Here is a 13987-nt window from a genome sequence, read left to right on the forward strand (position 1 = left end):
CTAAGTTTAGTGGATTAAAATCTTGCCCATTAATGGATGAATAGAATAGAAGTACAGCATCAAACCAATTGGAACCTTGACTGTGTCAAGGGGAATAAATGGAATGAATTTCGACTAAAGCACTGCTGGACATGATTTACAGGATGGAAACAAGGAGTCATCATCAGATTCATTCTAGTGAATTCAAAGTTAAAATAAAATGCACTTGATCCAAATAAACAGTCTCAATGGAATTATCCACTTCCAATTCAATCCTACTGCATGCAATTATTTATCGAAGTACTTTAGCACAACAGTCTTGATCATGGATTAACATGTTCACCCAAGCATCTAGATTAACACCTTGGTAACCACTTCCTCTGGAAGCAACACAAAGGTGTTGATTTTCCTGCATTTAAAATGCATTTGATTCTATTCAGTGCTTGTTTGCTCAGACTGAAGTTGCTATGGTACAAAGATGTATAAATTCATACAGAAGTCCTGCTGGAACCAGAACATTTCATGGCAAATCTTTTATCAGGATCCAACCATGCTAAGGAAAGATAAACATTTGTATGTCTAACAAATCCACATTATAACATCAGCTCAAAAAAATTCAATAGTCACTCTGTTTGAAACTTGGGATCTGTACATGCTCCACATTGCTCCATCAGCTTCTCTTGGCCCACTGGTGTACATTTATCACTTAGATGGAAATTCTTTGTTCTTAGTTCAAAAATAGGAAAAATGGTTTTAAGTGAGCCAAGTTCTGTTTCTCTCATTGTGGACGAGTCTGTATTTGAACAGACACAGTGATTAAATTAATTCTTACCCTGCTATTATTCGTCTGAAATGGGACACATAATTGCAGCATTTTATCAACTCAAAAATGTAACCTAACATATTTATTCCATCAGGGAAACTCCTTGTGACTGAAGTTCAGTCACAAAACTCCCATCTCTCCGACTCCATTAATATCTTACAAACGCGATTTGCCCATTAGGTGCAGGGCAATCAGCTTAGACCAATTTTATGCAGAATTTTGACAACTTCAGAAATCAAAACGTAACATTATTGTTTAAGTAGTGTCAGCTCTGGATTAGAGTTCAGATATTCACCCCTTGCTCTTAATGAGGTAACTGACTGAAATAATGGTCAGGAAGTGGCTCCTAGTAGGCAGACTCTTCATTTCTCTACAGCTCCCAGTCGAAATTTGGTATTGTGACCTGAAGAGGACCTCTGGGCTTCTATATTGTATTTATGGAAAATAGACCTGGCCACTATGCAAGGTGAACATTTTTCACCGTAGCCATGTAGGGAGAGATGAACAGAGCTCATTATGCAGTGGTTTGACCAGTTTCACCACCACGGCAGCTTCAGTTTCAGCCTGAAAGGACTTAAGTGATGAGTAATTACACTTTAATTATATGTTAAACAGTTACTTGAATGACCTCCAATAGTGCTGTGCTTAATTTAAATACCATCTTTTTAACCAACACCCAAGGTCACGGAAAGTGGTGTGCATCATTTCCCTGATACAAGCAGGGAAGGGAAGTGGCAGGGGCTGTACTTTCAAACAGTTAAAAAAAATCATGTGCATATAAAATTGTCAGTTCCCTGCATCTGATGCATTACTAAATGCAACATCAAAACATTGCAGGGTGCTTCTATAAAATGAAGGTGACAAGAACGACTCCAGCTCTGAAGCTTTAAACACACAAAGATAAAGTTACATTACAAAATAAGTAGAACCTTGTTTCTGTATTCCAAAAACACTTGCATAATTCTAAAGATATTTACCTTTACCTTCATATAAAAATACTCTTGACTGAAATTGTACAATTTTATTGAAAATTAGAAAATAAACACTATGTTGGCTGGGTCAGGCTGCTTCGATTAACCATCCTTCAGTAGAAGGAAATGTGAAATGAACGCTTGTGCTGCCTTCTTATTCTCAATGACGTCACATTGAATTGTGGCATCAGGAGGTGGTCTCAGCAATAGTGCTCCAAAGATGCTCGCTGTGAAGAGAAGAAAAGTTGCACATTTTAAATGATTGCCTATAATCCTGATTCATAACACTAAGTGAAGTGTGGGACATGGGATCCAGTCACATTTTAAGAAAAAGAAACTATAAACCTGTAAATATCTGCATGTGACATGCATGAGGTTCATCCAGCTGGGGACGATTGTTCCCATGTCCTGATTGAACCGGGAATTAACCAGCATTTGTCGTAGCCAACAGAAAGGAGTAAGAGTGGGCGGAATGGTGGTGCACTGCTGCCTCACAGCACCGAGGACCTTTATTAGTGTCACAAGTAGCTTGCTTACATTAACGCTGCAATGTAGTTACTGTGAACATCCCCTAGTCGCCACACTCCAGCGCCTGTTCGGGTACACAGAGGGAGAATTCAGAATGTCCAGTTCACCTAACAAGCACGTCTTTCGGAACTTGTGGGAGGAAACTGCAGAGCCCGGAGAAAACCCACGCAGACAGGGGGAGAACGTGCAGATTCTGTACAGTGAGCCAAGCCGGAAATCGAACCCGGGTCCCTGGCGATATGAGGCAATAGTGCTAACCACTGGGCCACCATGTCGCCCCCTGGGTTCAATCCCGGCCTTGGGTCACCGTCTATGTGGAGTTTGCACATTCTCCCTGTGTCTTCGTGGGTCTCACATCCACAATCCAAAGATGTGCAGGGAAGGTGGATTGACCACGCTAAATTGCCCCTTAATTGGAAGAGAGAGAATTGGGTACTTTAAATTCATAAGGAAAAAAAAGGAGTAAGGACCCGGTAATGTTCTTTCTTTTTTTAAATTCATTTACGGGATGTGAGCGGCGCTGGTTAGGCCAGCATTTCGTACCCTCCCTAGTTGCCCTTCAGAAGGTGGTGGCGAGTTGCCTTCTTGAACCGTTGCAGTCCTTGAGGTGCTGTTGCCCACTGTGCTGTTAGGGAGGGAGTTCCAGGATGTGGCCCCAGCAACAGTGAAGGAACGGCGATATATTTCCAAGTCAGGATGGTGAGTGACTTGGGGGGGAACCTCCAGGTGGTGGGATTGCCAGGTATCTGCTGCTCTTGTCCTTCTAGATGGTAGTGGTTGTGTTTTGGAAGGTGCTGTTGGAGGAACCTTGGTGAGGTACTGCAGTGCATCTTGTAGATGGTACACATGGCTGCCACGATTCGTCGGTTTGTGGAGGGTTTGAATGTTTGTGGAAGAACATAGAACATGCAGTGCAGAAGGAGGCCATTTGGCCCATCGAGACTGCACCGACCCACTTAAGCCCTCACTTCCACCCGATCCCCGTGACCCAATAATCCCATCTAATCTTTTTGGACACTAAGGGCAATTGATCATGGCCAATCCACTTAACCTGCACGTCTTTGGACTGTGGGAGGAGACCAGAGCACCGGGAGGAAACCCACGCTAGCACGGGGAGAACGTGCAGACTCCGCACGGACAGTGACCCAGCGGGGAATCGAACCTGGGACCCTGGTGTTGTAAAGCCACAGTGCTACCGTGCTGCTCCTGGATGGTGTTGAGCTTCTTGAGTGTTGTTGGGCCAATGTGTAACCAGGCCCTACGTATATGCTGCTGTAAAGCTGAATAAACGTCTCCCCGTGAACTCGCCAGACTCCCCTTGTCGTTACTATAAAACTGTTTTGCATACATTGGCTGGAATTTTCTGGCTGTTTGCACCGGCAGGATCTTCAGGTCCTGCCGATGACGAACCCCCACCATGGGTTTCCCGGCGGCAGAGGGAGTGGATTCAATGTGAAATCCCATTGACAGCGGCGGGACCAGAAGATCCACTCTGGCCAACAGCGGACCACCTCCCGCTGCTGAGAAACATGCCGCCCATATCAAATTTCACAACAAACATTTGTTCAAAACTATTTTATTCCACTTCCGGTGGCGGCCATGCAGTAGTAGGTCGCACATTTGATAGCTCCTGCCTGTGACGGACTTTTGGAGCTTTTTATCCTGTTTTCCCCCGGATTTTATTGGATAAACCTGTGAAGAGTGAGACAGTGAGGAGAACTGGACCAGAAGTGGCCATGTGAGAAGACAAATTTCTACAAGGAAGATGCGAACAGAGCTGGCAACGCGGGAAAGCATGGCGGAGAAGCAGGGCTGCGGGGAGACGGCACAGTGGTCGACGGAGCAGCTTTTGAAGTTTTTTGAAGATTGCTTCGCCAAGCTTGAGGAGGACACGCTGGACCCGATCAAGGCTTTGAATGGTCAGCTGGTGCAGAATCAAGAAACCCACGGACGTGCGATCCAGGAGGTGGAGAAAAATGTGTCCGAGCACGAGGAATACCTAACCGTGCTGGAGACCAAGGTGGAGGTGATGAATGATCGCCAGAAAAGAATGCAGGAGAAGCTGGAGAACCTGGAAAACAGGTCCAGGAGGCAGAACCTGAGAATCGTCGGCCTCCCTGAAGGCAGTGAGGGATCGGATACAAGGGCCTATGTGACGAACATGCTGAAGAGGTTGACGGGGGCTGAGGCGTTCCCCCGGCCCCTCGAATTGGATAGAGCGCACAGAGCCCTCGCGAAGAAGCCCCGAGCGAATGAGCCGCCGAGGGCGATGGTGGTATGTTTGCACCGATTCCTGGACAAGGAACATGTTCTGCGGTAGGCCAAGAAAGGACGGAGCAGCAGGTGGGAGAATTGTGAGCTGCGCATTTATCAAGACCTGGGTGCGGATTTGACCAAGAGGCGCGCTGGGTTTAATCGGGCAAAAGCGTGCCTCTTTCAGAAGGGGGTGAAGTTTGGGATGTTGTACCCAGCCCGTCTGTGGGCCACACATGAGGAACGGGATTTGTACTTCGAAACACCAGACGATGTATTGGCTTTCAGCAAGGAAAAAAGACTGGATGTGAACTGAAGTCACTGAATCCTTGGGGAGAGTATTGCAGCGGCGATTTGTTGACAATCACTTTTGTGCTGATTTGAATAAGTAGTGTTGTGTGCAATAAGGGGCTGTTTCGATGGCTAAAGTTAACTTGGTCTTACTGGGAGCTGGGTGGAGGGGGAGGGTGGTTTTTCTGTGGGTATTTTTTCTGTGGTTGTTTTTCCACTGTTTTTTCTGGGGAATGTGGTGCTTTGAATATGTTTGTCCAAGTGGGGGAAGAGGGGAAAGAAAAATGGGGAGACAGACTGTTTGGTGCCATGGGCGGGAGCTATCAAGTCAGCTGACTCACGGAAGCACACTGGGGGGCGAGCAGATGTTAAGCTGGAGCTTGATATGGGGGGTTGGGTTTCTGGTGCTGTTACGAGGGTGGGAGGGGGCCAGGGGGGGGGCTGCTTTGCTGACAGGGGAGGAACTGTTACTAGGGGACAAATGGGAGATCGGGGAAAGCAAATGCCCGAGGGGGGGCTCGAGGAGGCCTGGGACGCGAGCTGGAGGCTGGCCTAAAAAGGGTGAGATGGCTAGTTGGCAGGGGGAGGGGGGGGGAAGCCCCCCAATCAAGCTGATTACATGGAACGTTAGAGGGTTGAATGGGCCAGTCGAGAGGGTTCGCGTGTTTGCGCATTTGAGGGGGCTGAAGGCGGACATGGCAATGTTACAAGAGACACATCTAAAGGCTATAGACCAGGCTAGATTGAGAAAGGGGTGGGTTGGCCAAGTATTCCACTTAGGGCTGCACTCAAAGACCAGGGGGGTAGCGATCTTGATCAATAAACGGGTGGCATTCGAGGCCGGGAGAATTGTGTCAGACACGGGGGGGGGGGGCAGGTACATAATGGTGAATGGGAAGCTGGAGGGAGTGCGGGTGGTACTCGTGAACGTATAATGCTCCGAATTGGGACGATGTGAAATTTATGAGGCGGGTGTTAGGTAAGATCCCATACTTGGAGTCACATGGGGGGAGATTTTAAAACAGTCATTGATCCGGAGTTGGACAGGTCAAAATCCAGGACAGGGAAGGTGCCAGCCGCGGCAAAGAAATTGAAGGGGTTTATGGAACAGATGGGGGGAGTAGACCCATGGAGGTTTGCACAGCCACGGGCGAAGGAGTTTTCTTTTTTCTCCCATGTTCACAAGGTATACTCTCGCATCGACTTCCTTGTTCTGAGCAGGGCTCCAATACCGGGGGTAGTGGGTACTGAGTACTCGGCAATCGCAATGTTGGGTCATGCCCCACATTGGGTGGATCTATGGGTTAGGTTGGAGAGAGGACAACGCCCGCTGTGGAGGCTGGATGTGGGGTTGTTAGCGGACGAAGCGATCTGTGGGCGGGTGAACAAGTCCATCCAAAACTACCTGGAAACAAATTATATGGGGGAGGTCTCTGCAGCAATGATCTGGGAAGCTTTGAAGGCAGTGGTCAAAGAGGAATTAATCTCGATATGGGCCCACAGAGAAAAGGTGGAATGGGCTGAGAGGGATAAATTAGTTGAGGAGATACTCCAGGTGGACAGGAGATACTCGGAGGCCCCAGACGTGGGGCTACTGAGGGAGCAACGGAGGTTACAGGTGGAGTTTGGGCTGCTGACTACAGGAAAGCGGTGGAACAGCTGAGGAAGGCAAGGGGGGCGATTTATGAGTATGGGAAAAAGTAAGCAGAATGTTAGCGCACCAGCTCAGAAAAAGGGAGGCGGCCAGGGAGATAGGGAGAGTAAAGAGTAGAGGTGGGATTACGGTCCTGGACCCAGTGGAGGTGTTTAAGGACTTTTACAGCAAATTATATGAATCGGTACCCCCCGGCTGGGGTGGAGGGGATGAGGCAGTTTTTGGGTCAGTTGAGGTTCCCAAGGGTGGATGAGGGTCTGGTGGAAGGGCTGGGAGCCCCAATTGAAATTGAGGGGCTGGAGGGCATGCAGTCGGGCAAGGCCCCAGCGCCAGGCGGCTATCCGGTGGAATTCTATAAGAAGTTTTCAGAGATATTGAGTCCACTGCTGGTGAGGACATTTAATGAAGCAAGAGGGAAGGGAGTCCTCCCCCCCCCAACAATGTCGTAGGCCTTAATTTCATTGATCCTAAAACAGGAGAAGGACCCGGAGCAATGCGGGTCATACAGGCCAATTTCTCGACTGAATGTGGACGCTGGCTAAGATACTGGCACAAGGATAGAGGATTGTGTCCCGGGGGTGATAGGGGATTTGTAAAGGGCAGGCAACTCATGGGGCCAATATTCAAAGGCTTTTAAATGTTATTATGATGCCCTCAGAAGGAGGGGAGATGTAGGTGGTGGAAGCGATGGATGCGGAGAAGGCTTTTGATCGGATGGAGTGGGATGACCTGTGGGAGGTGCTGGGAAGGTTTGGGTTTGGTGAGGGCTTCATTGACTGGGTGCGGTTGCTCTATCAGGCACCAGTAGCGAGGGTGCGTACGAACCGGCTGAGATCGGGGTATTTTAAACAACACCGAGGGATGAGGCAAGGGTGCCCTCACTCCTCATAGAGCCATTGGCCATGGCGTTAAGAGCCTCTAGGAACTGGAAAGGGCTGGTTTGGGCGGGGGGGGGGGGGAGCACCGTGTCTCGCTTTACGCAGATGACCTGCTCTTGTATATTTCAGACCCGTTGGAGGGGATGGGGGAAATTATGCGGATCCACGGGAATTTGGTAATTTTTCAGGATATAAATTGAACACGGGGAAAAGTGAGATGTTCGCGATCCAGGCAAGAGGGCAGAAGAAACTGAGAGAGCTGCTGTTTAGAATGGTAGGACGGAACTTTCGATATCTGGGAATCCAGGTGGCCCGGGAATGGGAGGCACTGCACAAGTTAAACCGATCCCCGCTCGTAGAACAAATTAAAGAGGACTTTAAGTGATGGGACATGCACCCGCTATCACTGGCGGGGAGGGTGCAGACCATGAAAATGACGGTCCTCCCCAGATTTCGGTTTGTCTTTCAGTGCCTCCCCATCTTCATCCCAAAGGCCTTTTCAAGCAGGTGAATAAGGTTATTTCGGGCTTTGTGTGGGCGGGTAAAACCCTGCGAGTGAAGAAAATATTGCTGGAGCGCAGTTGGGGAGAGGGTGGGTTGGCGCTGCCGAACTTTTGCAATTCCCACTGGGTGGCTAACATAGCCATGATCAGGAAGTGGGCAGTTGGGGAGGGGTAGATTGGGAGCGGATGGAGGTGGCGTCATGTAAAGACACAAGTTTGGGAGCACTGATAACGGCACCTCTCCCGTTCTCGCCTGCCCAATACAAGTCAGGTGGCGGCTCTGAGAATCTGGGGCAGTGGAGATGAGAGTGGAGGAAGCATCGGTTTGGACCCCGATTTATAATAATCATCGGATGCATGATTGGTGGGTTCCGGAGATGGCCAAGGGCAGGAATTAGGAGGATGGGGGATCTATTTATAGACGGGAGCTTCCCCAGCTTGAAAGCCTTGGAGGATAAATTTGAATTGGCAGCAGGGAATGGGTTTAAGTATCTGCAGGTGCGAGACTTCTTGAGAAGGCAGGTTCTGGCCTTCTCGCTGCTGCCTCCACGGGGGATACAGGACAGAGTAGTCTCCAGTACCTGGGTGGGAGAGGGGAAGGTATCAGATATTTACCAGGAGCTTTTGGAATTGGAGGAAACTTCGGTGGAGGAGCTTAAGGGCAAGTGGGGAAGACGAGATAGGAGAAGAGATAGAGGCAGGTCTGTGGGCGGATGCCCTAAACAGGGTTAAATCATCCTCATCATGTGCCAGGCTTAGCCTGATACAATTCAAGGTAGTCCACCAGGCACACATGACGGTGGCCCAGATGAGCAAGATTTTTGGGGTAGAGGACAGGTGTGCAAGGTGCGCGGGGAGCCCAGCAAATAATGTCCACATGCTTTGGACATGCCCGAACCTTAGAGGGTTTTGGCAGGGTTTCGCTAAGACAATGTCCACGGTACTCAAAACACGGGTGGTGCTGAGTCCGGAGGTAGCGATCTTTGGAGTGTCGGAAGAGCCGGGGGTTCAGGGGGCGAAAGAGGCCGACGTCTTGGCCTTTGCTTCCCTGGTAGCCCGGAGACGGATCTTGTTAATGTGGAGGGACTCGAAGCCCCCGAGTGCAGAGACCTGGGTTAGTGACATGGCTGGGTTTCTCAGTCTCGAGAAGATAAAGTTCGCCTTAAGAGGATCAATGGTAGGGTTCACCATTCGTCGACTTTCTCGGGGAAAATTAAAATGTCAGCAGAAGTAGAATTCCAAAAGGGGGGGGGGGGGAGGAGCAGACTGTTTTTTTTTCCTTCTTATTGTTGGGTGGGTGAAGATTGGGATAGGGGTGGAAATGCTTATCGTACCTAATTTGTTATGTTGTATGTGTAACATATGCGGCTTCCTTGTGGTGCACTTGACAAAGGAAGGTTCAGACGTGGAGATAACTTCAACACGTTTATTAAACTATTTACACTTCTATTACTCGGGTTCGACACTACTGCCAATCCTACTATAGCTACCCAGACTGACTAATCAGTTGCTGCAATCCACGTGGTGGGTGTAATATTGAATCAACCCTGTGTCTGTACTCACTGACTGTCTCCACTGGAAAGAGGCAGATCATGTGTGTGGTGTCCTTCATATATGGGTTGGTGTAATGCCTCCCTGTGGTCGTGTCACCTCCTTGTGTATCGTGAATGTCTATTGGTCGTGTCCTATCTAATTGATTTATTGGTTGAGCGCGCGTGTGTGATGTTTCTGGTGCTCCCTCTAGTGTCGAGCTAGCCTACATGCATTTACATTGATGCACATCACCACATCCTCCCTTTTTTATATGATACATATTTTCTGCACACTAAGAAAATTGAACAAAAAACAGGTAGATATGTTAAGCTATATACAAGTCATGGGGACAGTGATTAAACAATAAGTCCAATCATTTGTGTGAGTCCAAAAACCATCAATCATCATGGTCAAATGTCTCTCTTGGTTATGAACGCCATCAACATCCCTGCGCCACAGGAACCAAGAAGTGGTCAAATCACTTCACTGTCTGACTTGGAGTCCCTTTCTTTTTTGATGTTTATGATGGTGCTGTCGGATGGCATCTTGTAGCTGATAAGGTGTTGACGTTGAAGAGGTACCATCAAAAGTATCATTCGAGGTCATGGATGTGCCATATGTTGAAGTTGGATAAGACTGTACATACTGGTTCTGGCCACATGCTGTGCAGGAAGGGTGATCCTGCTGAGAACCGTTGAAGCTTGTCGAATTGGAAACAGAATTGCTGCTCGCATAAATACCTCATGGTGTGAAACTAGAACCTTGCATCTGATACGAATATGCCGTCTGGCCAGGCTGGGGTGCAGCAAATCCTGGGCTGTAACTAAGGCATCCAGTCTGTAGTGCAGATTGCGCTTGCGGTAGACCTCCTTCGGTCTTGATTCCATTAGTGGGCAATCCGTAGTGCTGGCCTGTTTTGAGAATATGCTGCATAGACTGCTGGCTGCTGCATGCCTGAATACTGGGTTTGTCCAGCATGAGCTGTCATTGGCTGCACTGCTGGCGTCGAAAAAATGTGTGGATATAGCTGTGGTGAATATTGGTGTATTCCTCTTGGACTGCAGCCGCTGCTTGTTATTACTGACCCAGTGTAATTGTTAAGTGATCCATCTCCTGTCGTTGTGGCATCTGCTGTCACCCTGAGCGTGCCATCACTGAGGTTGCGGCACTCCCTGTCTGGAGTAAAGTCCGGCTTATGTGAATCAGAGTCGGCGTTTGGCTGCTCCCCATCTGGAGTCTGGTCTGTTTTAACTGAGTCAGTGTTGGTTTGTTGATGCTCCCTGTCCGGAGTCTTAGCAGGTTCACTGGAGTCAGCTGAGATTTCTTGAAGCTGCACGTCTGGAGTCGGAACATGCAGGAATGCATTAACTTGTGGAGAGGTTCGAGCGAATGAGGGTGGAAGTATCATGGTGTCACCGGAGTCACCAGTGGTCTCACAATGATCGTCTGTGCACTCTGTACACACTAGCTGAGGTCTGTCACTTTGCACGTCTTGCATGGGAAGTGGGATGCTGTCGTCACTCATCTCATGTACCGTGGATAGAGCCTAAGTAGCTGCATGTTGTTCACTTGGGTTGGGTAAATTGTCAGAGTCTTCATCTGGTGGTGCAAACAATGTGGGTGGACTGTCATTGTTTTGCTGTTGTCCTTCATTTGGGCTTGGATTGTCATTGTTGCTTTGTTCTTCACTGTAGCATGATAGACCGTCATGGTCGTCCTGCTGTGCACTGGAGTGTGGTAGACTTTCATAGTCTTCTTGCTGTTTACTTGAGCATGGCAGAATTGCATCGTCTGCCGCTAGTTGGTCAGAGGAGGTTGCTAGACCCTCATGGTCTTGTTCCTGCAAGGACTGCGCTCTGGAGTCTTGCGTTTCTTCTATCGTGGAGTCTGTCCATGAGCTCGCTGTGGAGGCTTGTGACACTGGAGTCACTTCTTGTTCATGCACTGTGGAGTCTTGCGTGTCTCCTTTCGTAGAGTCGGGAACCCTGAGCGGTGCGTGGACCACGCTCTGTGTGGCAGCAGGCCGCTCTCTGTCTTTTGGTTTCAGGCCACAGCATCATCCTGCACTCACAAGTCGGGATGTCGTATGTGCTGGGCTGAAGATCCTCAAATCCAAAGAACGAATCCGCGTCTGCGTCGGATTCAGTACGGGGGTCGCCAGTGTGCATCCTTTGTGAGCAGGATAAAGAGTCCCGCATGGTATGTTGCCTGCCCGGTGCTAGGGTGCGGGACATCTCTGACCGGCTTGAAAGGATACTGGAGAGGGAGGGGGAGGATCCAGTTGTTGTGGTCCATGTCGGTACCAACAACATAGGCAAGTCTAGAAAAGAGGACCTGTTTAGAGATTATAAAGAGCTAGGATTCAAATTAAAAAACAGGTCCTCAAGGGTCATAATCTCCAGATTACTGCCCGAGCCACGTGCAAATTGGCGTAGGGAGGCAAGAATAAGGGAAGTTAACACGTGGCTGATAGAGTGGTGTGGGAAAGAGGGGTTCCTTTTCATGGGACACTGGCATCAGTTTTGGGACAGGGGGGACCTATACCGTTGGGATGGTCTCCACCTGAACCGAGCTGGGACCAGTGTTCTGGCGAAAAGAATAAATAGGGTGGTCAATAGGACTTTAAACTAAAGACTGGGGGGGGGGGGGGAAGGGAAAATCAGGGAACCAAGAGGTGAAGTAATCAGTGGGAAGCGTAGCTGCTTAGGAATACAAAAAAGCACGAAAAGACAAAACTCAGGAGAGGTTACGATAGTCCCCATCCCACAAAATATGACACAGTGTATGGAAAGGCTCAGTAAACCAAGGTCCACCACACTAAGAAAACAAAAAGGGACGGTCAATAGAGAATTAAAGGTGCTATATTTAAATGCGCACAGTGTACGGAACAAGGTAGATGAGCTTGTGGCCCAGATTGTGACTGGCAGGTATGATGTGGTAGGCATCACAGAGACATGGTTGCAGGGGGTTCAGGACTGGCATTTAAACATCCAGGGATTCACAACCTATCGAAAAGACAGGGAGGTGGGCAGAGGAGGCGGGGTTGCCTTGTTAATTAGGAATGAAATTAAATCAATAGCACTAAATGACATAGGGTCAGATGATGTGGAGTCTGTGTGGGTAGAGTTGAGGAACCACAAAGGCAAAAAAACCATAATGGGAGTTATGTACAGGCCTCCTAACAGTGGTCAGGACCGGGGGCACAAAATGCACCACGAAATAGAAAGTGCATGTCAGAAAGGCAAGGTCACAGTGATCATGGGGGACTTCAATATGCAGGTGGACTGGGTAAATAATGCTGCCAGTGGACCCAAGGAAAGGGAATTCATTGAATGTTTACAGGAGGGCTTTTTGGAACAGCTTGTGATGGAGCCCACGAGGGAACAGGCCATTCTGGACTTAGTGTTATGTAATGAGCCAGACTTGATTAAAGATCTTAAAGTAAGGGGGCACTTAGGAGGCAGTGATCATAATATGGTCGAATTCAATCTCCAATTTGAAAGAAAGAAGGTAGAATCAGATGTAAAGGTGTTACAGTTAAATAAAGGTAACTACAGGGGCATGAGGGAGGAACTGACGAAAATCGACTGGGAGCAGAGCCTAGTGGGAAAGACAGTAGAACAGCAATGGCAGGAGTTTCTGGGAGTAATTGAGGACACAGTGCAGAGGTTCATCCCAAAGAAAAGAAAGGTTATCAGAGGGGGGGGGGATTAGGCAGCCATGGCTGACAAAGGAAGTTAGGGAATGCATCAAAGCAAAAGAGAAAGCCCATAATGTGGCAAAGAGTAGTGGGAAGTCAGAAGATTGGGAAGGCTACAAAAACAAACAGAGGATAACAAAGAGAGAAATAAGGAAAGAGAGGATCAAATATGAAGGTAGGCTGGCCAGTAACATTAGGAATGATAGTAAAAGTTTCTTTAAATACATTAAAAACAAACGGGAGGCAAAAGTTGACATTGGGCCGCTCCAAAATGACGCTGGTAATTTTGTGATGGGAGACAAGGAAATAGCTGCGGAACTAAATAAGTACTTTGCGTCAGTCTTCACAGTAGAAGACATGAGTAATATCCCACCAATTCCGGAGAGTCAGGGGGCAGAGTTGAATATGGTAGCCATCACAAAGGAGAAAGTGCTAGAGAAACTAAGAGGTCTAAAAATTGATAAATCTCCGGGCCCAGATGGACTACATCCTAGAGTTCAAAAGGAGATAGCTGAAGAAATAGTGGAGGCGTTAGTTATGATCTTTCAAAAGTCACTGGAGTCCGGGAAAGTCCCAGAGGATTGGAAAATCGCTGTTGTAACCCCCCTGTTCAAGAAGGGAACAAGGAAAAAGATGGAAAATTATAGGCCAATTAGCCTAACCTCGGTTGTTGGCAAGATTCTGGAATCCATTGTTAAGGATGAGATTTCTAAATTCTTGGAAGTGCAGGGTCAGATCAGGACAAGTCAGCATGGATTTAGTAAGGGGAGGTCGTGCCTGACAAACCTGTTAGAGTTCTTTGAAGAGACAACAAATAGGTTAGACCAAGGAGAGCCAATGGACGTTATCTATCTTGACTTCCAAAAGGCCTTTG

The 13987-nt window shown here is 48.2% G+C and overlaps 1 protein-coding gene across 6 annotated transcripts in view; it reads right to left on the bottom strand.

The window, feature by feature from the left end:
* Nucleotides 1–1808: 1808 nt before the first annotated feature.
* The window catches only part of inpp5b (inositol polyphosphate-5-phosphatase B), a 280167-nt gene continuing 267988 nt past the window's right edge, over nt 1809–13987 (bottom strand). For all 6 annotated transcript variants that reach the window (XM_072501900.1, XM_072501893.1, XM_072501913.1 and 3 more), the window contains one exon: nt 1809–2000. In XM_072501900.1, coding sequence (XP_072358001.1) covers nt 1876–2000 — 125 coding nt within the window. In that variant the 3' untranslated portion in view covers nt 1809–1875. The remainder of the gene's footprint in view (nt 2001–13987) is intronic.

This window comes from Scyliorhinus torazame, chromosome 1, assembly GCF_047496885.1.
Source record: "Scyliorhinus torazame isolate Kashiwa2021f chromosome 1, sScyTor2.1, whole genome shotgun sequence".
In the NCBI taxonomy this organism is placed as follows: Eukaryota; Metazoa; Chordata; class Chondrichthyes; order Carcharhiniformes; family Scyliorhinidae; genus Scyliorhinus; species Scyliorhinus torazame.